This window comes from Mus musculus, chromosome 13 (assembly GCF_000001635.26).
Source record: "Mus musculus strain C57BL/6J chromosome 13, GRCm38.p6 C57BL/6J".
In the NCBI taxonomy this organism is placed as follows: domain Eukaryota; kingdom Metazoa; phylum Chordata; class Mammalia; order Rodentia; family Muridae; genus Mus; species Mus musculus.
Window position 1 is genome coordinate 65,890,140 of NC_000079.6, and position 24,081 is coordinate 65,914,220.

Genomic DNA, 24,081 nt, shown 5'->3' on the forward strand with positions numbered 1-24,081 from the left:
TGCTGGGATGCACACTGTAGTGACCCCTTTTCTCATTATGTTTTGGAGGTCATATTGGTCAAACTTCATGGTGTACCATTGGTGTCACAGGGCAATGTCAGGGTCATGGCAGAGAGTCTGAATCAGAAAACACTATAGAGGTCATGTTGGGGTCTGAATTCGGAGTTCACATGTGATGTCGGGGTCAGGTGTGAGGTCGGGTTTCTTGTGATAGGCCAGGGGTCACCCTTGGTGTCAGGGGTCACAAAACCATCTGGGAGACACAGTGTGATCCCCAACTGCGCTTTGGCGCCACCCCTCGCCTCTTCCCCGCGAAAGTCGCACAGCCTGGTCAGAGTCACGTGACCTGGGCAGTAGGGGAATGAGAGACATCTCGAGCAAGAGGGCACCCTAGGGTGGACCACAGGCAGAACCGAGCCACAGACAGGGAGCGTGATATCAGTAACCCCTGACCTCTCCGCTATGGCCGCGCTGCCTGCTGCACCGCATGGATACCGCTGAGCACTAAGCCCACGCCCTTACCCCGCAGTCCGGACCCCCGCGGCCTCCCCGCGCGCCCCATCCCTGCGCCACGACCCGGGCGACCCCAAGCGGGCATCGCTGGCGGGTGGCTGGGACTTCCAATTCCTGTCGCGGTTCTGGAAGCAGCTGCGGGACTTCTGGCAGTTGCAGGGGGGCCGGGCGTAGTCTCGGGGATCACGGGAGGGGCGGGACGCCACGCGAGGACTCTGTGATCCCGGATCCGCACCTGAGTGGTGAAGGTTGAGGGAGCAGGTCTAAGGAGGCTGTGTGTGACGTCACGGGGCCACGAGGGGAGGGGGAGGAAGGCGAGGGTGCTTCCCGACAGCAGTGGGTGCTCCCGCACCCCTGAGAGTAACCGGGAAGAGGACTGTGGAGTGACGCAGGGTGTCAGAGGGTCACGCTTCCCCGCTCCTGCTGTTGCCATCAGAGTCTAAAAATGCGCAGGTTAATCTTGCGCGGGGTCCAGTGCAGGGGAGGGGTGGGGGGGCGTGAGTGTAGGGGCTTGGGGCGGGGCCGCACCTGCACAGGGCGGGGCTGTGGGTAGAGTGATGGCAGGGGGCAGGGCGCCGTGGGATCAAATAAATAAAAACTAAGTAATAACACACATACAAATAAACATGCATGCATACATACATAGATACATACACACAATAAATGGAATTAAATGCATGGTGCTATACAGAGTTTGGATGCCATCCACCCCCGACCTTCATCATATGCCTGCACTATCATACATACACAACATGCGTACACAACATACACACATACAGGTTCCTACTATCACACCAATGCACACAGTCACCACACACCCACCCACCACATGCAACACACACGAACACACACACACAGGGATATATTTTGAAATTAAATTAAATAGATAATAACTATAAAATCAAAAACAAAAAGGTTTCTGGGGTCAACATTCTGCTGCCAATACACTGACAGAACAAGAAATCAAACACACACACACACAAACACACACACACACACACACTACCTCCCTAGAATGAAAGAAAGGGAAAATAAAAGGAAGGTGTTCTTTGATCTCAGCACTGGGGAGGTAGAGGCAGAGGCAGGACTCACTTGAAAGGCCTGCCTGGACCATCTAATATGTTTTGGCACCATGTAGAGAGACTTTGCCTCTCATAAATGAATAAATAAATACAGAAAATATATTCATCCATCTATACATGCATGTGCATGCGGTGGCTCAGAGGGCAAAGCTGCTGGCAGTTAAGGTCTAGGTCAAATAGTAAGACCTAGATGGAATGTGAAGGCCTAGGTCAGATTAGTTAAGGACTAGGTAACTCTTACCTGGCTAGCCTGCCATTTTGTGCTGTTACTAATATTGCAAGGACACGTTGTCATATGTTGCTTCTGCAGTTACTCCCAGAGTTGATTACCTATTCTGTTTGGTTCTGCGTCCTCAGAAGACCAATCACAATAGAAGCTGGTCAAACTGCTTCCTTTGTTCTATAGTTACCCAGAATAAGCTTCGGACTGGAACAGACCACCCAGCAGCATTTCCTGCACCCACCCATATATGCACTTTTATGGCTTTTGCTCTTATAAGCTGCCCTGGGAATGGATCCCCAACATAAGAGAGACACCTGCACCAATTTGATGGGTTCTAGTAAAGTGTAAGTTCCCAAGACCTTCCCAGGAACTGAGATCCTACTTGGCATGTGGGCATGTGCATGTAGAGATGTGCATGTGGGCAACTGACTTCCCGGTTGGCAAGTTGAGACATGAATGCTAGACAAGGCAATTCCCCCTGTCACAGTGGAATACCCCAACTAATGGGAGCAGGATAATACCATAGATACAATAGATTTAACAAAAAAATTCACAAAGTACTGTGAGAATATTTATTCAGGGGTTGGGAATAAGTAATACATATTCCCTCTTTCTAAGTTATCAGTGGTACCACATTTTAAAATTGTCAAAGAACACCCTAGAATAAAAGTGAAATTACAGCAAATTGAGAAAGTTTTTCTTATGAGACTATAGATATCCTGCAATTGGTACATTACAAATACTTTATTCAGTATATCTGAAGAAAAATTACATTACCTAAGTAGTTACTCCCCTTCCAAATTGTACAAATATTGGCCATCCAGGTCCTCTTATTTTGTAGAGTTTTAGTGACATTTAAAAAGGCCTGCTGTGATTATTTTAATTCAACAGAGCTGAAAGTATGAAAATGGTTGTTGTTTAATTTAGATGATAAAACACAAGCCTTTTGATGATCTTCCAATCTTTGCATATTCATTTGTTTTCAATGAGGCCTTACTGGACATAAATATTATTTAAATTATTAAAGTGTTTAATGTCTGAATAATCACTCATATGTCTATATTTCATCTTCAAAAGCACAGATATGTTATTCTTCTATGAGTGAAGATAGTGTTCAGTATGAATATCATCTCCTGGTCTAGCAGAACTAAACTCTTTTTTTAAAGGAATATAAAACTATTTATTGACCACTGTTCACCATTATTTACAATAAAGTAAATATACAGTTGGATGACATTCTGAAACTACAAAGTTACTTTTCTGGCTCATTGAACCATAACCCAAATACTGAAAAGATTGATCCTACCAGTAAGGAATGAGTCAGGGTAAAGAAAAAGCATGCAGGTCATTAAATGATATTAGCAAATTTTGTTCACTCTTTTAGTCAGCAGGTCTTAAATTGCCAACATCAGCTCCAACCACGATTCTATTTCCACATCAAACAGATTCCATGAATCATAACTTTTTAGTACAGACTTTAACTTTCTACAAAGGGATGGTTCACCAGAGGAACCTTTACACAGACTGGCTGACCTGGACCTGCCTCTGCCTCTAAGCTGGCTTCTTAGGTCAGAGCTCTATCTGCCTCTAGCCCAAGTCTTGTTATTAAAGCACACTATTACTTAGTCTAATTCCGTTTTCCAAAGGGGGCATGTACAACACTCTGTAAATATACCACTGTATTTATGTGATAATACATCAATTCTGATGTTGTTGCCTTTAAATTATCCAATAAATCGCAGAATCTGCTTAATCTGAAAGGTTATGGTTTCAGGAAAATGTTCACAAGGAGGGAATCTCATCAACTTGTATTTTCATCTTCAGTTAAAAACAAAACAAAAGAAACAAGTTATGTGTTTTATGTATACACCGCATAGAAACAAACAAACAAACAAACAAAAAACCCAGAATGGTCCTATTGTGTCCCAGTTAAAAATCAGTTCTGACTTGAGTAATAACTGTAAAATCTCCCGAGCGTTTAAGAAAAGCTGTTCTTCAAAGCTGAGGAAATACAACATGGTATCAAATATTCTATGGTTAAGGCTATTGTTAAGGGAAGCAACTACAGAAAGTTCTTACTTGCTCAAAGGAATCAGTGTCTTTTGATGCAGAACAAAAACCAAAAATATCCCAACTACTGTCAATACTTTCAAAACCAGCATATCAATCTTGATTTTCACTAGAATGCTATTTTTTCACACTAGTAATTCAAAACCCAAGATCCAGATTTTATATATATAAATGCAAACAATTATTGTGCTTCATCTTCAGGACAAGAATGCCAAGTCAGCCGCTCCTCGTAGAAGTCAATGACAACCTGAGGACGCTTCATATTCGCCTCCTTTGGCAGCACCAAGCCGGCCCCGTCCGAGTCCTTCCACTTCATGAGAAACACTAATTCTCCGCTGCTGTCCGTGGCACCGATTATTCCTTCAGGGTCAAGACCTCTGGCAAAGCCCCTTGGTTTGTCAGCAGCATCTCTCTTCTTCTTCGATTTGCTATCATCAGATTCACTGTCAGATAAAGATTTCCTTTTTGTGCCATCTTTTTCTTTACCAGCTTTTTGAGAATTAAGAAATGCTTCAGTTAATTCTGGACAATCTAAATTTTCTTCTGGTTCCCAAGGATTATCAGCGTCTGTGAACCCCTTCCACTTCAGGAAATACTCCACCTTCCCGTTCACTACACGATGGTCCAGTACTTTTTCTACCACAAATTCTTCAGGCTCTGCCTCTTCAACTTTTTTACTCTTTCCATTTTGTTTCTTTCCCATTTTTTCAATGTAGTTTTATTGAAGACCATTTTCTAAATTTAATCGGAGACTTGAAGAGTTCACCGCTCCGATGCTCAGGGCCGCAGATCCTGCAGAGTCTCCCGCCTGCCCCAGAACTAAACTCTTTAAAACTAATTTAGAATCTACAGGTATACTAGAATTGGGATAGGGTTCAAAAAGATATCACTGTGACCAGATCTGTAGGCTTACATATATCATGTCCTTAAAAGTACACATTAAAATTTAAATATATATTCTCATGTTAACTATTCCAAAGAAAGATTCAGACCAATATTATCATTTCAAATTTATTTTACCTTTGGAGATTTATTGATTAAATATATTTTGTTTTTTTCATATTAATTTTTAAGTTTAGTTTATTATGAATAAAATTAACTTTGGCGAAGTTAACCAGTTTACTTAAAATTTCTTTGCTATTAATTACATGATGTGAATGACACACCATGTGTATATTCTAAACCATGTGCATATGTGTATATTAATGAAAAGCAAATATTAAAACCATAAAGATGTATTTACTGCTTGTCTGAGATTCCTTTTTCATAATTTTGATTGTCATGTGAAAACTTCACATACAGATCTTTAGTAAGCATACTTTTTGTTTGGGTAGAAAGTAAATCAGACGTGTCTAGAGCAAAAGAATACTGAAGGGCATTTTATTTCATAGGAAAATTAGCTGTGTAAATAACTGACAGTGAGGCCCAGAAGAGGGTAGCATAAATAGTCTTTGCTGGCAGCAGTCTGACGGGCTTTTGAAACTTATTCTTTGATTATCTGTTCAGTTTTGTGAATATCAAAGTCTTTGCTTCCTTTGTTAGGATGCTACTTTTGGAATTACATGGATGAAAAAACTTTTAGGTTCATTTGAGAAGCCATTAAGTATAAGAACAAGTATAAGTATATAGAATAAGAACAAAACAAAACATTAAGATATAGTAGGCCTGATATTTCTTTTTTGTATAATGGGGATACTACTGATTCAGTTGTACCATCAAGAATCATGTTGTCGGGCTGGTGAGATGGCTCAGTGGGTAAGAGCACCCGACTGCTCTTCTGAAGGTCCGAAGTTCAAATCCCAGCAACCACATGGTGGCTCACAACCACCCGTAATGAGATCTGATGCTCTCTTCTGGTGCGTCTGAAGACAGCTACAGTGTACTTACATATAATAAATAAATAAATAAATAAATAAATAAATAAATCTAAAAAAAAAAAAAATCATGTTGTCCACCATTTTGTCTTGAACCATATGGTTATATTAACTAAGTCTGTGGTGAAGACACATGGCCTATGCTATATTTATGATATCATTATCAAAGAAGAGCACCAAGTTCCATGATTGCTTCCATCTTATGAGGATCCTCAAGTGAAACTTAGAACAACCAATGCAGTAGTGGTTTTCTGTTCTATGTGAATTGGGCCCCTTGGTAAAGTAAAGAAATTTCCCATCAGGAAGTTCCAGATTCTTGGATAACCTCCTTTCCACTTTCCTGGGGGCAGGAAAATAGATAATGATATTATGAAAAAGAGGACTAGGGAGGCAGATGAGAGAAGAGATAGAAGCTGATTTCACATAGCACAGCAAATCCATTGCCCTAAACCTGAGCCTAGCCCTAACCATGATATTTCTTCTTTGTGTAACAGGATACTATTGACTCAGTAGAACCATCAAGAATAATGGTGGCCACCTTAGCCCTAACCCTGAGCCTAACCCTGGGACTTACCCTCAGTCTCTTACCCTATCTTAAACCTCAACCCTTATTTTCCTAACTACCCTAACCCTAATCCTAAAAACCCTTATCCTAATCCTTACCATAACCCTCTAATCGCCTAATCCTGATTCTAACCCTGCTTACTGTGGGGGATATTTCTTAATTATACCTTTTGAGCTGAGAAACCCTTTCTTATTCTTGATCTTTTGAGATGTTCAGATCCATCTTTAATCTAGGCTATAGTTTCTCTTGGCAATCTACATATATTTTAAAAAGCCTCCTGTTTTCTAAAATTCCTTTTTAATGTTAATAGCCTGGCCACCCTTCCATTCCTGGGTCAGATTGATACCTACAATGCAGCTAGAGTAATGCGCTATTCAAGCTACTCACCTTGATTTCAGGAAAAAGAAGGCAAGTGCTATGAAGAATGTTCAGGCAAGGTCTGAAGTCAGGATCATTGCTCACAGAGGGGAGGAGCTGGCAGCTGATTGCCTGAGCTGGAATGGTGGATTTTCTCCCCCCCCCCCACCCCGGGCAAACACAAATGCTAATGAGCTGAAAAGGGCTCCTGAGGTCTGGAAAAGCTCCACCCTTCGACAGGAAGCACACTTTAACATTGAGGTGGGGTAAGACTCAGTGGCCAATCAAGGTCTCCAGGCAGACATGCCAGTCAGACAAAGAGGCCGGATCTTCCGGGTGCCTTTCTAGAAGATCGCTGTGGCTGTGCAGGCTTGAATGGTTCTCTGTGTCCTGCTCTGAGATCTGCTGTTGGGTGCATTGAGGGGACCTCAGGAAGCTCTGAGATTTAGACATGGTGAGCACAGGATCACTGCCCACAATGGCTAGGGGCAGGTGGTTGAGCAGTGAGAGCAGGGGTGGTGGGTCCTTTCTGGGGCTGCATGGGAAGCATCATCCAAATGTGACCACCTGTGAGGTCTCAGGCAGTGACCTCTGAATAACTTCATTATCATAGCTGATTCTGAATCTGTCCAAAACATTTGGACCAGTTGCTTTCTTGTAGAAACATGGGTGGTTTCTTTGACTCTGCAGCACAAAATGGTCCAAACACTTTTTTCATTTCTAGTAGACATTGAGAAGGCATATATGAAGCTAATAGGTCTGCTTCCATACGTTACTTGTTTTTGTTTTATTTAGCTTTTAGTTTCTTTCTGTTGCAGTTTTTCATATTTCTTTGCTTTATATGTTTAGAGTTTTGATAGTTTGTGGCACAAAGACTTTTTTGGACCAATATGTTTGCTATTTTGGATGTTTCTTGTACTTTAATAGGTATTTTCTTCTTCTTTTTTTCAAAAAGATTTATTTATTTATTATATGTAAGTACACTTTAGCTGTCCTCAGATACTCCAGAAGAGGGCATCAGATTTTGTTATGGATGGTTGGGAGCCACCATGTGGTTGCTGGGATTTGAACTCGGGACCATCAGAAGAGCAGTCGGCGCTCTTGACCACTGAGCCATCTCGCCAGCCCGGTATTTTCTTCTTTAGTTTAGAAAATTTTTCATTTATGATTTCACTGAAAATATTTTCTGGACCTTTGAGCTGATATTCTTCTGCTATTCCAATAATTTCTACTTTTCACCTTCTCATATGTTGCAGAATTCCTGATTATTTAGTGCCAGGAAACATTTGGAATCCATATTTTTTGACCAATTTTTCATTTTTTTCTATTCATCTTTAATGCCTGATAGTCTCGCTTCCCTTCCTGGCCCATGGGTGAACCTTGCCTCTGTATTTGTCAGTGTACAGCAAATTCAATAGCCTTCTCTTAGGGACTTAGCAAATGCTTAAGTTGTTACCTGTCTCCATCACCTGCTGCTGTTGTCAGGTGTGCTTTATATACATGAACCACCAGCTACAGCAGCTCTGTGCTTTGTTCCCTGTCTCTGTTCTCTGCACATGCTCCCCCCTCCCAACCCCCATTCTATTTCCCTATCCTTGTGGCTGTCTCTCTCTGCTCTCTGTCTGTGTGCCTGTCTAAAGCTCTTTTGTGCACAGCTATACCTTCCACTATGTTTTCGCTCCTTTCCCATTGCCCAAACAACCATTTTTCCACTGTATCTATTGCATGTTTTAATTTCTCAGGACCTGCTGTGATAGGATAGCTTAGATTTCTTGGTGATATATTTTCCTGGCTATTATTCATTATATTCATTTGCTGGTGTCTAGGCCTCTATGTTTGAGGTGATTTGGTTTCTGGGTTCGTACTGTTTGGGTGGGTGTTTTAACCCGGATTACTGGTTGATATATGGATTTATTTATTTATTTTTGGTTTTCTGAGACAGGGTTTCTCTGTGTAGCCCTGGCTGTACTGTAATTCACTCTGTAGACCAGGCCTTGAACTCAGAATACTGCCTGCCTTTGCCTCCCAAGTGCTGGGATTAAAGGCGTGGACCACCACGCCCAGCTGATACCTGGATTTTCACTGTGTTGACTGAGGGTTGCCTCTGTGATGGACCTGTTTGAAGGGTATGTTCAGGAGGGAATGCTTACTAATGTTGGAAGGTGGAAAAAGAGGCAGGCAGAAAGAGAGGATCTTAGCAACCCACAAGGAGACATAGTCAGGAGAGAGATTAAGCTGCCTTTGCTGTTTAGTAGGGACAACTGTGAAAATTACATCTGGGATAGCACATAGTGTGGTAGATCTATGGAAGCTTACTTTGTGTCCTTCAGGCATGGCATGAGGTTGAGCACTATGTGTCTGCCCAAGTGGGGGCTGAGCAGAAGGATGAGGTAGGAAAGGAAGGGTAGGTGGGGATTATCTGTGGAAGCTACAGGAGGCATGCACAGGGGGAGAGGAAACTTCTACTGGTATTTTGTTCCAGTGATAAGGGCAACTGATATTAGGGTCTGCAATAACAGATAGTGAGGTAGGTCTTTGGACAAATTACCTAGTCTACTGGCAGGCATGGCTTGTGGTTGAACAGGAGTATTTTCCAATAATAATGGGCTCAGGCACAAGGGTGAGTTGTAAAGCTCAACCAATTGCGTTTTTGAGAGTGCACAAAGAACACTTGAGCAAACATCCTATGAGCAGCCAGTGAAGGTACAGCAGCAGGGTCAAGCTACATATAGATAACTCATACACCTTGCAGGGAAAAAAATGTTAGCTTAGCCATCATGGTTGTCAGATAGTTTTTGCCTCATGTTTGGTTCCTGCAGATTATGCCAGATATACAGTTTTCAAAATATTAGGTTGCTGACCTGTATGGAAATTCCCCAGCCTTGCTGTAACTACAATATATATCCAGCACCTCTATACTTGGTCTCTCATTTTGGACCCGATGCCAGGTTGACTGGTGTCAGACCCTGTTACTGAGCCCATAATAAAAAACCTTGTGTGTTTGCATTGTAATAAGATCCTTGGTTGTCATTGAGGTTCCTGTGACTTGGGTATAATATCTTGGTGCGTTGACTGAAACTCCAAGACCTCCAGGACTCAGAACAGAGGTGTTGAAAGGCCAGCTGTTAGAATGTGTCATTGTTGTTCTTTGTATCAATGGCTTGTCTGTCACATTTGTATCCGTGTGTCTTGGTTTTCGTATTTTTCTTGATTATTGGTGGAGGGAGATGACTAAAGTGAACTTGGAACCATGGTACAGTGGGTGCACTGGAGAGTTGTAGCCACAGGGCCTTGGAAGATGTTCCATAGTCTGGTATAGAGGATGGTGCGCCCTTGGTCTAAAATGCTTGGAAGGTTAGAGCAGACTTGAAACCCTGCTTCATGAGTCATAGCTGCCATCCTGTCTTCATCTTCTCCTCTGTACACATGTATGAATCTGCTGGGTAACCTTTACTGACACCTTGTGACTTTCTCTCATATGTGTGGTACTTTATTATTCTGTGACTGAGAGAGAGGAAATAAGATTTTTTTCCATCCTATTGATTTAGTGACTAAATCATCATCTGGGGTCAAATCCTTCTTCCTAAGAGGACCTACACCCACTAGATTGCCCATTATAGAGAGCTCTTGGAGACCCAATCCAGGGCAAAATCAGGCTCTCCCTATCCTGTTTTACAGGGTGGAAAGGACAAAGACCTCATTTTCCCCTCCTGATCAACCCTGTTCCCAGTCCATATGTGACTCTGTAGTTTTGGACTCGGAACTGTCATTAGAGGGAAAGTTGTTCTTCATCCACTGCAACAAAGTTAACATATCTTATTAGACCAGCAGTATTAATTGTAGGCTTGTGGTGCAAAGTTCTTCTCTGTTCACCTTCCAGCTGCTTTAGCCACCTCTTTGGTAGCACTAGCCAGGGAACGAGGGGTTGAAGATACCTCACACCAGAGCAGCAAAGCCTCTGAACTCCTCATTCCACTGTATCCTGCCCTGCTCTAAGCCAGGTGACCTCCCGATTTTTTCCTGGCTAAGCCACAACTCCACCTCTCTCTTGTGGTGACAGGGGCTCCTGTAATTGATATGGTTAGCACATCTTGGAGAATAATCCAAGAAACAGTGTTTGTCCTTCATTATTTTCCTTCATATTCTAGCTCCAGTTTCTATTCTAACTTTCCAGAATGGTGGACAGTGATCTGACCGAACCATGTACAGCAACCATCTAGTGTCTGAGGTGCTTTTGCTTGCAGGAGTCTATTCAGCAGCAGAGTAGCAAGTTAGAACAACAACAACAAAAAATTGGTATAAAATGGTGATTTTGCTGCTGGACAGAATCTACGTTCTCTTTTGGAGGAATGTGGAAAATATCAAAAATTGAGATGTCAAAAGTCATAGAAAGCTGTAGATGGAGCTTAACGGTTGTAGTCATAGAACCTGAAAGATTCGGGTGTTGGCAGTAATGCAACCAGAGGAAGTGGAGGTCACAGCATGTCAGTGGAAAATCGACTCTGTGAAAACTTTAGCTAGAGGTCATTTGTGTAACATTTTGTCCAAAAAGATTTCTTATTCAGGTTTTTCTATGAGATATTGAGTAGGGAAAAGTTTAAAAATAATTGCCTGATTTGTATATTTTTATTCTATTTATATGTATTTGTTCTCTTTTCCCATTTATATATTTATTCAATATATATTCCAATTGCAACCCCCTCCCCTTTCCACATTACACAGTCCCTCATCCTTAACTCCTTTTCATCTACCCAGGGAGAGTGGGGACCACCTGAGTATCCCCCCAACATGACAAGTCAAGTCTCTGCTACTGAGGTCAGACAAGGCAGCCAAGTTAGGGAACAGGTTGGACAGACAGACAACATCTTAAGGGACATCCCCACACTCTATTTGTTCCAGGACCCATGTGAAGACTGAAGCACATTTACTGCATATATGGTGGGGCCTTGGCCCACCCTGTGTTTGCTCTTTGGCTGGTGAGTCACTCTCTGAGAATCTCCTAGTGTACAGATTAGTTGACTCGCTGGATCTTCTAATAGACTTCCTGTTTCTTCGCAGGCCCTCAATCCTTTCCCCCAACTCTTCCAAAAGACTCCCTGAGCCCTGTTCGATGATAGGCTGTGGGTCTCTGCATCTTTCAATCAGGTGCTGGATGGAGACTCTCAGAGGACAGTTATGCTAAGCTACTGTCTGCAAGTATAACAAAGGACCGTCACTAATGTCAGGATTGGTGCTTGCCCATGGGATGGGTCTCAAGTTTGTAGGGTATGATTTGTCCATTCCCTCAGCCTCTGCTCCATCTTTGTGCCTGCATTTCTTGTATACAGGACCAATTTTGGGAGCAAATGTATTTGGTCCATATACTGTGCTTAATTTTCCACTAGAGGTACTTCCTGGTAGCAAGATGTGGCCTCTTGAGGGTCCATACCTTTCTGCCATGCATCTCAACTAAGATCAACCCCATATTATCCTTGGTGACCTCTCATTCCTGGTCTCTGGCACAACCTAAAGATTCCCCACCCTTCCATACCCCTCCCCCTCAAGCTGCAGAATTTCATTCATATTCCTGACTCTCTGACCAACTCTTGTCTTTCACAACACCTGTTCCTGGCCACTCGCCCTTCCCCTTACTTATCCACTCTCCCATCCAGTTCTCTCTCTTTCTACCATCTGCCTCCTCTGACTGTTTTATTCCCCTTTTGAATGAGATTCAACAATGCTCATTAGGGCTTTTCTTCTTGTTTAGCTTCTTTGGTTCTATGGAATATAGTGTGGATATCCTGTACTTTATGATTAATGTTCACTTGTGAGTACATATATTCATGTCATTTTGTTTCTGGGTTACCTCACTCAGGATGATAGTTTCTACCTGTATCAATTGTCCTGGAAAATTCATGATGTCCTTGTTTTTAATAGCTTATTATTATTCCATTTTGTAAATAAACCACATTTTCTGTATACGTATTTCGGGTGAGGGACATCTGGATAGTTTGCAGTTTCTAGTTGTTACAAATAAAATATGATATGTCTCTATTTGGGCAAGTTTTCATGGCCATTCCCTCAGTCTCTGATCCAGCTTTGCCTCTGCATTTCTCTTTGACAGGACAAAGATGTTCTTTGTGTCTACAGCGTTGTGGTTTAAACTGATTCATAATTTTCGTAATTCAAATTTTTAGCAAAATTTTAGTAATGTTATAGTTTAAACTGGTGTACCTCATGTTTCTGCAAGATGAATACAGAACTGCAGTTAATGTATAATTCTTGGTAGGAACTTCAGTGCAGAACTATGGGTTCTTTCTATCATTTTTGTTTCCTTGGGTGACATTTGCAGGGGAGTGAGGGTCTTTCTTCTCATGCACCCATACATTCACCATTTGGTCTCTGTCCCTAAAGCACATAAGATACAGTAGACACATTTGCTATTCAATGTTAAGCTATTTTGCAAGCCTGGTGGTTTTATGTTTTTAATTTTATTATTTTGGATTTTGTTGTTCGAGATAAAATTTCTCTGTGAAACCCTTTTTGTCCTGTTAGTAGGTATAGACACCACATCAGCCACCCATCATGTTTCTGTACAATAAGCATGTGCTTCTGTGCAGTTCTTTATCCACATCTTCAATTTTGAAATTTGACTAAATATATAGGTATATTCTATTTTCCAGGATGACATATGCTTATGACATCAATACTACCTGAGGCTTCAGAGTCATTGAATTCTGGGTATATGATGATCTGCCTAACTCTTCTGTTTGTTCTTTGTTTTTTGAGTAAATGTAATTATTTTTCTGTGTGCATGAATATGAATATCATGCGTGCCTCATTTTTACTGTTGTCAGTACGTGGTATCAAAACTCCTGATCTTGAAGTAATGGGTTGTTGTTGGTCCCCATAAATGCTAAATATTGACCACAATTATGTGGAAGACCAGCAAGAGCTTTCCACAGCTGAACTAACTTTCCTGCCCTATGTTGCATATTTGTTATCAATATTTATACTACTAGTATTTTAATTGGTCCATTTGTAACTCTTTAAAAATTCATTCTTTTTTAGCAAAATTTTATTAATGTTGCAATTTAAACTGATGTACTTCATGTTTCTTCAAGATGGATACAGAACTGCAGTTAATGTATAATTCTTTGTAGGAACTTCAGTGCAGAACTATGGGTTCTTTCTATCATTTCTGTTTCCTTGGGTGCTATATGCAGGGGGAGTGAGAGTCTTAATGTGTAACTTTTGCTGTCCTGGAATTGGTTGCATAGATGATGCAGGCCTCCAGCTTGAGGAAATACACCTTCCTGTGCCTCTGATTAAAGTCATGAGCAAATACCTCCATCTTGTCCAATATTTTTGTAGTTAGTAATTGTTCATACAGTTTCTCAGATGTGGGCTTGGTACTGTTGATCTGTATCCCCTTGCAATCTCCCTCTCAATTGGCATTTCCCTTGCAAGGCTATATCCTAGGCAAAAGGTTCAACAGCAACAGAGGTGAACATTATAATTCAATTTCTTTCTAAAAAGACATGGTGATTAGAATACAACTTCTGTGTCAGGTAATAAGTAGTGATGTTAGTATCATGCTTTGTATTGCACATGTTTCTGGGATATTTTAGGATGCAGTGACTTTTGACGATGTGCATGTGAACTTCACTAAAGAAGAATGGAATTTGCTGGATCCTTCCCAGATGAATCTCTACAAAGATGTTATGTTGGAGACCTACTGGAACCTTACTTCTATAGGTAAACTGTGAATTTTCTTTTGCTTTTCAAATTAAGCGAACAAATGTTTTTTGGTTATTGATGATCTTCTGTTATTTAAATTTAGAACAAGTAAGATTGAGGTGAAAAAATCAGGTTCACAGCTGTGAAAATTTACAGTAACTTCAATTATTCCTAATTTCTAATAACATATCATTCATTTTCTGCTGCTGTATATTAGGTTACAAATGGGAAGACCATCACATTGAAGAACCATGTCAAAGTTCTCGAAGACATACAAGGTAATTTTCATGTGCAAGCTGATAGCAATATGTCTGTGAGGAAATTGTAATAAGTTCTGGAAGTTCTAAAGGAAAGCAAGAGTGTCAAATATCAGTCCATTACCTGTAGCTATGATTATGATATTCTCCAAAGTGCGTGTACCTCAGAGTCTATTATCTGATTTGTGGTTCCAAGGCATTCCTCTAAGAATGGAAACAAGGAAACAATGCCTTAAGAGATCCCTTTATTTGATTTGTAGCTCCATTAAACCTATGCTATGGAACTACCACTCTGTATAGTCTCATAATATTTAAATGTTGCACATTGAATAGTGATGTGCGTGTGTGTCTATATATATATATATATATATATATATATATATATATATATATATATAAAACCTTCTAGGAAGCAAATATTTCAAGGTAAAGTTGGTGATACTTATATTCTTGCAGACTCATTCCTAACTTTATAGAGGTCAGTTTATGAGAGTCAAGAATCTTGAGTGGAGAAACCTTAATCCATATATAGCATGTCTACAAGGAACAAAATGTCAACTGTTGTGAATGCAATGTGGAAAACTTTCATTTGTTCTTCTTTTAATGGGTATATCAAGTGTCAAATGGACAAAACCATGAGAGTCTATGAACATTGAAAATAGCAACACACCTCTTTCCAGAACAATGAGAAGATATGTAGTTTTCTGACTTTGTTAGACTTTTTGAATGTGATAGGAGTTTTTGATTAATTGGTTTTCTTACTATACTGAGAATATCTTCAAAGTCACACCGAGGAAAAAATGTGGAAATTCATCTGTTTGTCCTGCTTCACAGTGCTAATATGCTGTGATTCACACTACAGGGAAATTATGAATGCTATCAGTTGTAAAAAGCTCTGCATTGCTTCATTGTTCTTTAGGTACGGGAAATACGTCATATAGAAATCTCATATAGAAAAAGGTTGTTTTATATATATATATGCCATGTTATAAATGCTCTTACCATCACAGCTGTTTTCAAAGAGGCAAAACAACCCATAGAGAGGGCGAACACCATGAACATGCAAAGTGATAAAAACTTAAGATCTGATAATTCTTTTTTTTCTTTTCCATTTTTTATTAGGTATTTAGCTCATTTATATTTCCAATGCTATACCAAAAGTCCCCCATAGCCACCCACCCCCACTCCCCTACCCACCCACTCTCCCTTTTTGGCCCTGGCGTTCCCCTGTACTGGGGCATATAAAGTTTGCATGTCCAATGGGCTTCTCTTTCCAGTGATGGCCGACTAGGCCATCTTTTGATACATATGCAGCTAGAGTCAAGAGCTCCGGGGTACTGGTTAGTTCATAATGTTGTTCCACCTATGGGGTTGCAGATCCCTTTAGCTCCTTGGGTACTTTCTCTAGCTCCTCCATTGGGAGCCCTGTGATTCATCCATTAGCTGACTGTGAGCATCCCTAACCCTGATAATTCTTTATTAGTAGACCAACCTGTAAAATTAATTAATATAGATAAAATGATCGATAAAGGTAATGAGTGTGTTAAAGCTTTCACATGTGCCAATTATCATTCCAGGCATGTAAGAAGTCATAGTTGGAAGAAACTCTATGAATGTAATCAATGTGGTAAAGCCTTTTCCTCTCACAGTAGTCTCAGATATCATAAAAGAACCCATACTGGAGAGAAACCTTATGAATGTAATCATTGTGGTAAAGCCTTTGCAACACCCAGTCATCTCCAAAGACATAAAAGAACCCATACTGGAGAGAAACCTTATGAATGTAATCAATGTGGTAAAGCCTTTGTAAGACCCTCTGATCTCCAATGTCATAAAAGAAGCCATACTGGAGAGAAACCTTATGAATGTAATCAATGTGGGAAAGCCTTTTCCTGTCACAGTAGTCTCATATATCATAAAAGAACACATACTGGAGAGAAACCTTATGAATGTAATCAATGTGGTAAAGCCTTTTCCTCTCACAGTAGTCTCAGATATCATAAAAGAACACATACTGGAGAGAAACCTTATGAATGTAATCAATGTGGTAAAGCCTTTTCCTCTCACAGTAGTCTCAGATATCATAAAAGAACCCATACTGGAGAGAAACCTTATGAATGTAATCATCGTGGTAAAGCCTTTGCAACACCCAGTCATCTCCAAAGACATAAAAGAACCCATACTGGAGAGAAACCTTATGAATGTAATCAATGTGGTAAAGCCTTTGTAAGACCCGCTGATCTCCAATGTCATAAAAGAAGCCATACTGGAGAGAAACCTTATGAATGTAATCAATGTGGTAAAGCCTTTTCCTCTCACAGTAGTCTCAGATATCATAAAAGAACACATACTGGAGAGAAACTTTATGAATGTAATCAATGTGGTAAAGCCTTTTCCTCTCACAGTAGTCTCAGATATCATAAAAGAACCCATACTGGAGAGAAACCTTATGAATGTAATCATTGTGGTAAAGCCTTTGCAACACCCAGTCATCTCCAAAGACATAAAAGAACCCATACTGGAGAGAAACTTTATGAATGTAATCATTGTGGTAAAGCCTTTGTAAGACCCGCTGATCTCCAATGTCATAAAAGAAGCCATACTGGAGAGAAACCTTATGAATGTAATCAATGTGGTAAAGCCTTTGTAGCAACTACTACTCTCCGAAGACATAAAAGAACCCATACTGGAGAGAAACCTTATGAATGTAATCAATGTGGTAAAGCCTTTTCCTGTCACAGTAGTCTCATATATCATAAAAGAACACATACTGGAGAGAAACCTTATGAATGTAATCAATGTGGTAAAGCCTTTTCCTGTCACAGTAGTCTCAGATATCATGAAAGAACCCATACTGGAGAGAAACCTTATGAATGTAATCATTGTGGTAAAGCCTTTGCAAGACCTACTACTCTTGAATTTCATAAAAGAAGCCATACTGGAGAGAAACCTTATGAATGTAATCATTGTGGGAAAGCCTTTTCCCGTCAAAATAGTCTCAGATATCATAAAAGAACCCATACTGGAGAGAAACCTTATGAATGTAATCAATGTGGTAAAGCCTTTTCCTGTCACAGTGGTCTCATATATCATAAAAGAACCCATACTGGAGAGAAACCTTATGAATGTAATCAATGTGGTAAAGCCTTTGCTACATCCAGTCATCTCCAATATCATAAAAGAACCCATACTGGAGAGTAATCTTAGGATAATTATCAATGTGGAAAGACTCTTCAAGGGAGAAGTCAACAAAGACAAAAAAAAACCACACAGTGGAGAGAAATCTTAATGTAACCAATGTGGTAAAAGCCTTTTCACAAAGTAATTATCTCAAATATATAAAAGAACCAACCCATTATGAATGAAAGCAATGTGGTAATGAAGTCTTTGCATGTTCCACTTGTCTCCAAAAATAAAAGATCCCATACTGGAAAGAAACCTCATGAACATAATCAATGTGGTAAAGACTTCGCAACTTTGTAATCTCCATTATTCTAAAAGTACACATACAGGAGAGAAGCCTTATGAATGTTGTCAATGCAGTAAAGCCTTTGCATGTCATATTCTTCCCACGTACACAAAATACAGCACACTGGGGAGAACCCTCATTATTGTAATCACTGTGGTAAAAACCTTGGCAATTTACTGTCATCTGCAACTACTTAAAAGAACACATCAAAAAAGTAACTCTTTCCATTTTTCCAGAGTACTAATCCCTTGTGTGACACAGTCATCACCCCATACATAAAAGAACACATATGGCAGAAAAACTGCATGAATATAATGAATAAGGTAATCCCTTTTGAGGCCATAGTCATCTCCAAATACACGGAAAAACTGTGCAGGAGAGAAACCTTATGAATGTAATTGATATGAGAAAACATTTACATATCACAGTCATTTCCAAGTACATAAATGAGCACATAGTTGAGAGAAGCCCTGTGATCGTAATAAAAGTGTTAAAGCCTTTGCGTGTCACTGTACTCTCCAAATACTTAAAGGAACACACGTTTTAGAGAAACCTTACAAATGCAATGAATGTGGAAAAGTCTATGCATATCACTATAGTCCCCAAAGACATAAAAGAACACATAATGGAGAGAAATATTTTGAGCTGGATCTCCCAGCCTGAAGCAGGCTGATCCAGACTTTGACCTTGCTGCCACTGAGAATTAGACCACCTTGGGTGGAGCCTTCCTGCCTAGATGGCTCTGTTGTTAAGCCACTGCTGCTGTTCTCCTTCAAGAGTTTCCTGCCTGCTGAGAGGCCCCTGAGATATTCCAGAGACTACAGTACCCTGTCCTGCACTGTCCTCACCTGCAGCTGGTTCCAGTCACCAAGAATGGATTGGCAGGAATGGTCTCCTCCACTTTATAAGCACATTTGCTATTAAACATTTGAGCTTTGATCAGGAACCTTGACTTAGCTCCATTATTTCTCTTGACCGTCTAGTTTTCTTTCAGCTCCAGTTTGCCTCCCAGGTGTACCACTTTTCTTGTGAGCTGCAGGTTGGCTCCCAACATTTGTGAATGTTGTCAAGTTGGAAAATCCTTTACATGCCACAGTAGTCTCTGAATACATAAAAGAACACATACTAGAGAGAAACCTTGTCAATATAACCAATGTGGTAAAGCCTTTGCATGTCCTAATCATACTTAAATGTATGAAAGTATTTATAGTAGATATAAGCTATGTTAATTTGAATATGCTTGGCCCTAAGCAGTGGCACTATTAGTAGGTGTGTCTTGTAGGAATAGATGTTACTTTTTTGAAGGAAGTGAATTACTGGGGTGGTGGAGTTTGGAGCTTTGGCCAGTATAAAACAGCCCCACCTACTGTTTGGCTGGAAGATAGTCTCTTCCTGCCAGCCTTCTCATGAAGATGGAGAACTCTCAGCTCCTTCTTTAGCATCATAGCTGCCTTCATGCTGCCATGCTTCCTGTTATAATGGTAATAAACTAAGTATTTGAAACTGTAAGCCAGGCCCAATTAAATATTTACCTTTAAAACAGTTGCCTTGGTCACAGTTTGTCTTCTGAGCAATGGAAATTCTTTCTAAGACAGAAGTTAGTACCTCAGACTTAAGTATTGCTATGATAGGCCTGGCCATGTTTTTGTTTGGAGCAATGTGGAATTTTAGACTTTGGATTTGTACATGCATTAAGTGGAACTTAATGTGACATCCTAGGAGGAATGTGGAACACATAGGCACTGCAGAGCGATTTGAACTCTGTATATGTTTTTAATGATGTTTTGCTTAAGAATGTTGTTGCTTTTTGACCTTGTCTGATGAGTGTTGCATTGACAAAAGAATTATCAGGAAAGCCAGCATAGCCTTTGTCTTTTGTTTACTCTCATGATGATTGTTTTGATCAAGCATAATCTTAGAATGGAAAAATGTAAAATGTAAGGTTCAATAAGAAAAGGCTCGCTGGGTGTGGTGGTGCAAGTGCCTTTAATCCCAGCACTTGGGAGGCAGAGGCAGGCAGATTTCTTAGTTCAAGGCCAGCCTGGTCTACAAAGTGAGTTCCAGGATAGACAGGGCTACACAGAGAAACCCTGCCTCAAAAAAAAAAAGAAAGAAAGATAGAAAGGATGGAAGGAAGGAAGGAAGGAAGGAAGGAGAGAGAGAGAGAGAGAGAGAGAGAGAGAGAGAGAGAGAGAGAGAGAGAGAGAGAGAGACAGACTCACCAGGATGTTTAATGAACCTAAATCTTGTGATCAAAGATATTATATGACATTAAGGGAAAGGTGATGTTAAGGCAAGATTCCGTCCAGGTAAACTTGTGGATTTGCAGTTTTAGGAAGGAGAACTGTATCACATTAGGAATGATTGTTATCTGGTTATTCTTTTCATGTGCACATAAGGAGATATAAATATTTTTCAAATTAACAAGGGATGGAGTGTGATTACTGTTCTGAGTTTATAATTTAACATCTAGATGGAAATTCTTAGGTTCAGGCATGGTGGTACATGCTGTTAATCCCAGGAGATAAGAGTCAAGCAGATAATCTGGATCAAGTTATCCTGCTGAAGAATTTTAGGTGAAGGAAAGCTTAAGTCCGGGCATGGTTTTCCATGCTTTTTATCCCAGCATTCAATAAACAGGGATACACAGATCTCTGAATTCAAGGTAAATCTACTGAGCAAGTTCCAGGACAGGCAAGCTTAGGCAGTGAAGATGTTGAAAATTTGAAAGCTGGTGATCATGTAATAGAAAGGCCATGGTCCAGCCCCAGCAAGTAGCTTTTTCCCTGTGGCCATGGCTTTAGAGGCAAGCGTAGAAGGGACTACTTAGACAATTTATGTTGGATAGCTGTAGATAAAAAATTAGGGGTGATGAAGAAGAAACCAGCATCACTGAAGTGGAACCTTCTGGTAAGTGTTTTCTGGAAGGACAAAGATGCTGTGTTCCAGAGATGCCCAAAGTTGTACCTTGTGATGCTTCTGGACTTGGTCATGTGTGAGAACTACCCAGGTAGTCTTAGTTTCAAGGCATGAAGGGGTCATGTAGACCAGCTAAGACATGGCACAATGAAGAGTATTTGAGAGGAAAGCAGTGCACCCCTGTTACAGCAGGAAAACCCAGCATATTGAAGGTGTAAGTCCCATGAGATGAGTAGAAAGAACAGCAACAGCTGTAGAGTGAAGTCAACCAGAACCTAGGGTGCTATAGAGAAAAAAGCTGGAGAAGTCACCCACTTTCTTTTGAGGAGTGCAAAAGATCATGTGTAGATCCCAGCCAGTGGAACATGAAGATGTAATATTGTAGTTACCTTGGAGACCCCATGATTTTGAGATGCTAGAGCTATGGGATACCTGCTCAGGAAAACTGCTTTCCTGAAATAAGTCCAGCCAAAGAGAAAGAATTGTGCTGGAGTGAAATAAGCAGAAAGGGTTTGAAGAACACTTGAAATCAGACATGGATATGCAGAGTTTGGAGACTGACCTTCTTTGGTCCAGTATTTCCTCACAATGCTATTCAGGAATAGAAAAGTAGCTGGGCAGTGGTGGTATGCGATTTAATCCCAGCACATGGGAGGCAAAGACAGGTGGATTTCTGAGTTTGAGACCAGCCTGGTTTACAGAGTTAGTTCCACGACAGCCACGGCTACACAGGGAAAAGGGAAGTATATCCTGTCAATTTGGAAGTATGTAATGTGCTATTTGTTTTTGTAAATATAGGGGATTATAGTTAGGTGATTGGATGAATCTCAGATGATGAAATTTGGACTTTATTTATTTGTGAGACTGCTATATATGATGAGTCCTTTTGAAGTTGAATCTCATGTAGTTTGATGTATTTTGTTTTATGCTATGTTTAAGTGTGGTCCCCCTACACCCATGTGTTTGAACAATGAAATGTGGGCCAGCAAGTGGAATGTCGTATCTTGAAATCAGTTGACTCAACGAGTAGCAATGTTAGAAGGTGTGGCCTTGTTGTAGGAAGTGCATCAATGTTAGGGTGGTCTTTGAAGTTCCACCAAGTGCTGAAGAGACCCTCCTGTGTGATCCCTAGAAGACAGTCTCTTCCTGGTTGCCTGTGAATCAAGGTACAGAACTTTCAGCTCCTTCTTCAGCATTATGTTTACCTGCATGCCTACCATGCTTCCTGCTATGTTGAAAATGGACTAAACCTCTAAAACTGTAAGCCAGCGCCAGTTAAATGTTTGCTTTTATAAGAGTTGCCTTGGTCATGAAATCTATTCCTAGCAATGGAAATTCTAAGACAGAAACCCTGTGAGTGCAGTTAATATAGTGAAGCCACTGCACAATTCTGTATTTTTCTTCATCATATAAGAATTTGTACTGGGAAGAAATTTTGTGAATGCAGTTAGTATGGTGAAACTTTTGCACACCTCTATAGTTTTAATCATTATGAAACTATTAATACTGGAGAGAAATTCTATGAATACCAGCAATGTGATAAAGCCTTTCTGGTATGGGGTGACTGAGGTCCAACACATCTCAAACACAGGATAATGCAAATGATAATAATTTATTATAATCAAGTCACTACTCATCAATAAGGGCCAAAAATATACTCAGAAGCTTAGCTGCAATACCCCAGCCCCTCCTTGAATCAGAAAGTTATACATATTCCAAACCTTCAGGTTATATAAAAGTATATAAGCTGCAGGATTGAAACCACAACATCCTGTGCCAAGTTACAGCTACATCTCCCCACATCATGATTTTTCTCTGTTGTTACTTTATGTCAAATGATACAAGATGTAGGTTTTATGGTCTAGCATATCATAGCCATTTGTTCTTTTGTGATTAGGAACGGGCACTATGTTTTGAGGAATAAAACACAAGTAACAGAAATTATACTTAGGAACAGTCATCATTTTGGTGGGAACAAAACATGAATAGTGAAACCTGGCCGGATATTGTTAAGTACACAGGTCACTAGGACTTGGGACTTGAACTTAGTTTCAACCTCAGGTTAAATGGAGAGTGATAAGAATAAGGCAGTTCTTAGGACAATTTTCTTTTGCTTGTTCCTGACAGTTAGATATCATAGTTCTCTTCAAATACATAACAGAATACATATTGGAGAAAAATCTTAAATGTAATCAATGTGATTAAAAGCTGTTCACAGCACAGTTATCTATGAACATAAAAGAACACATCATGGAGAGAAAGCCTATGGATAAGCAATGTGTTCAAGCCTTTGGACATAGCAGTAAGCTGAGAATCCATGAGAAAAAGTCATAATGCAGAGAAAACCCATAAACACAGTCAATAGGTTAAGGTTTTGCACTTATTGGTATCTTTAAACAAGAGTAAACTCTTTAGTATGGACTCAATATATCAAAGCTATTACATATCATAGTAGTCTTTGGTGACCTTTAATAATACCAAAAGTAATCTGTGACTACAAAGAATGTGGTAAGATTTTAGCCTACACACTTATATTGAGTTCTTCAAGATTATTATGGGAAAAAAGTGACAAGCATCAACAATCAATTCATACATTATGATATCTATTTTGTTTGCACTTGCAAGCTCATTTGCACATTCGAAGGCTACTGCTTTTTCTTTTTTAGTTAATCCTGTACCCCACAAGTTTGCTAAAAGTGTTTGTCAGCTCTAGGAATTGCCTTTGGGAAGTTTTGGTTCACTTATGTATACTATAACTTCATCTGCAAATAAAGATAATTTTACTTCCTTCTTTATAATTCATATTACCCTCATCTCCTTCAGTTTTATTGATCCAGTTAAACTTTTAGATAATATTTTGAATAGATATGGAGAGAATGGACCACCTTAACTTGTTTGGGAATTAGTGGAATTAATTTGATTGTCTCTCCATTTAATTTAATGTTTTCTCTAAGCTTGCTGTAAAGTAACAATATTATGTTTAGGTATGTCCCTTGTATCCATAATCACTCCAACAATTTTATCATAAAGTGA

At 40.0% G+C, this 24,081-nt stretch overlaps 1 protein-coding gene across 1 annotated transcript; it reads left to right on the forward strand.

The window, feature by feature from the left end:
• Positions 1–7,043: 7,043 nt before the first annotated feature.
• Gm17353 (predicted gene, 17353) lies at positions 7,044–18,114 on the forward strand (the record flags this gene model as incomplete). The annotated part of the gene is made up of 5 exons (XM_017315662.2): positions 7,044–7,138; positions 14,295–14,421; positions 14,621–14,681; positions 16,247–17,857; positions 18,096–18,114. Coding segments are annotated over exons 1-5 (1,821 nt in total), but the record flags the coding sequence as incomplete, so codon positions are not given.
• Between the last annotated feature and the right edge of the window lie 5,967 nt (positions 18,115–24,081).